Source organism: Dasypus novemcinctus, chromosome 5 (assembly GCF_030445035.2).
Source record: "Dasypus novemcinctus isolate mDasNov1 chromosome 5, mDasNov1.1.hap2, whole genome shotgun sequence".
Taxonomy (NCBI): Eukaryota; Metazoa; Chordata; class Mammalia; order Cingulata; family Dasypodidae; genus Dasypus; species Dasypus novemcinctus.
In genome coordinates this window covers 90,690,875-90,693,374 of record NC_080677.1, presented here as the reverse complement: position 1 = coordinate 90,693,374, position 2,500 = coordinate 90,690,875, and the positions used below count along the sequence as shown (strand labels likewise).

Genomic DNA, 2,500 nt, shown 5'->3' with positions numbered 1-2,500 from the left:
AAACATTTTCCCCTTTTGTACCAAATGGCTTGTGGCTAATTGATGTTTCTGACTGCTTTTTGAAATGAAAATAAAACAGTTCACTTAGTCTGTGCTGAGTGCCCTTATCTTTCCAGACGTTGCTCTTTTCCAAAAATAGATGCACAGAACTAACACTTTTTTTTTTTTTTAGCTCCTTGTAGGATCCAGACAATGAAGTTGTTTGGACAAGGATATAGATGAACCCTTTTGTCTAAGTAAATAAACTGCATTTATGTTCTGACAGGATAATATTCACTTTACTTTCTTTTAGTTCCAGCTGAGTAGCCATGGCCCTCACTGCCGTGGCAGCTTCAGTCTGTATGATGAGGTATGATGTGTACAAAAGGCGCAGACCAAGACAAAACCTACAGCCTCCATTTGTTGCACAAGCCAAACAGACATTTTTCAAACTAATTAGCCAATAATATGCAAGAGAAAAAGTAATATCGTGCGACTAACAAAGGTGTTGATGATTGAGTGCTCACACTGTAATTAGTGTGTCAGGCCCTCGTTTCTCTGCCAAGCCTCAGCTATTAATTGCACCAAATTAGAAAACTATATCAGAGGCAAAATTATTCTTTCACTTGTCATTTTGAGAGAGGGAATTCATTCCATTCAAGAGGCAGGTTAAAAAGAGGGGAAGCAGATACTAATCTGCTTATGTCATGTAAATAAATGTTCCTTGTGCTATCTGTAAGGAACTGTGCGAGGCATCTTAAAACTGCTGGAAGAGTAGTTACCTTCCAAGTTGCTGCATTACGCCTGAAGTAAGCAAATGTCCGTGTAAACCAGCTGTAAATTTCATTAAGAGTTAACTGCCTGTCAGATGACTCCATGATAGCCTGAAATGAGACAAGATACATAGTGACATAAAATAATGGTTTACTAACTAGACTAGATGACACTTTCTCACCCAAGCCTTACTTTAAGCATTAATGAATTTTAATTTAATCAGGCAAAGTTAATTTTCCTTTTACTTACCTGCCTTATGAGAGTTGCATAAGTAAATGGTGGTCTGACATCTGCATTTTTATAAAATTCGTAGTTTGGGGCAATTTCTATAAAAATAAAAATAATGTGTTAATTCTGCTAATAATTCACATTATATATATAATTGATTTTTCATATTTTCCCCCAGTATTGGTGAAGTGATTCAGTGAGAAAGCCACTGACTAGTGAAAGCACAAAGCATGACAGTGGAATTGAATTATATGGAAAAGGCCATTTCTGACGTGAAGTGCAAATGAAGCGGCCCCTAGTTGTTCGCAGTACTTCAGGAACGATGCGACCAGCTGGCCTGAGGATTTTCCCAACAGCCAGGTCCTCTTTTAAGCAGGTGGTTTAGGCATGTTCTTACATGGGCTTTTGTCCCTCCCACCCACCCCCACTCCCCACTGCCATAATCTTTGCTTTTCTCTTCTTATACTTTTGAAAGTACAACAGGATCATCTCTTGGCATGTGTGGCTATCTGACAAAGGAATAACCAAGCACCCACCCTGAAAATAACTTCACTTTTTGTAAAAGGGGCTCTGGGCTAATAATGGTTACATGTGCGGCTGTGAATTTCCACATCCCCAGAAGAGGGGTGGCGCTTGGAGGTGGGGAGAGAAGGGAGAAGGGTATGATGGAGAGCAGGCAAATTTTTGTTCCAGGCAAACTGCCTCTCACAATGCTTCCTAAGCAAAGCAGAATAGCACATTAGGGGCTGTGGTGGAATTTCATTTAGACGGCACCTTGATAAAGATTGATTCATGTTAAGCCCAAACTGTCTTGCGTAAAGCAATGGTGCTTCATATACGTCCTTTTAAAAGGCTCTTCTCCTATAGCATTGCACGCTATAGTTTTCCCTCAGAGATCAAAGGGTCTCATTGAATTGAGGTGATAATACGGGCTATCCTGACAACACATCTCTCAATGTCTCTAATGGGGAGAGCTTTCTTTCCTGAACAACCATTCAGAACAATTCATCATGATGTGCTTAGGGAATCACCCCTATCCGCATTTACCAGGAATAAAACAATTATCACTCCATAAATCATGACTTGAGTCTCCATGTGCTCTGGAATGGCTCATGTACAGTTGCTTCAGCTACAGTTTTCCTCTCCCAAAGTAAAAGAGCTCTACTGAGCGTTCATATCCTACCTGATGACATGGGAATGTTGTATTTGTCTGAATGTCGCCTTCGTATGGCTCCCACATTGGGCACACTGGCTGGGGTGATTACTGAGGGTCCCTGGGTAATCGGGGTGACTGGGGCCGTTGGTGTGGTAGGGGTTTGAGGTAAGCTCTGTGGGGATGTCTCCAACATGTTCTTCGACATGGTGACACTAGACACCAGATTTAGCTGCAAAGGCCCAAGAGAAGGGCAGGAAAAAGGTAGAGACAAGAGAAAAAGACTTAAAAAGGTTTGACAAATGAGAGTGGATTCACTTCTACAGCTGTGTTGCCACTAATAAGCTGCAAAAGGAAGCAGCCAAT

At 41.2% G+C, this 2,500-nt stretch overlaps 1 protein-coding gene across 28 annotated transcripts in view; it reads right to left on the bottom strand.

The window, feature by feature from the left end:
- Positions 1-2,500, bottom strand: part of FOXP2 (forkhead box P2) — a 612,807-nt gene that overhangs the window by 32,944 nt on the left and 577,363 nt on the right. For all 28 annotated transcript variants that reach the window (XM_058297231.2, XM_071215243.1, XM_058297230.2 and 25 more), the window contains 3 exons: positions 2,165-2,366; positions 1,003-1,079; positions 762-863 (listed from right to left, as the gene is read on the bottom strand). In XM_058297231.2, the coding sequence (XP_058153214.1) occupies positions 762-863; positions 1,003-1,079; positions 2,165-2,366 (381 nt within the window). The remainder of the gene's footprint in view (positions 1-761; positions 864-1,002; positions 1,080-2,164; positions 2,367-2,500) is intronic.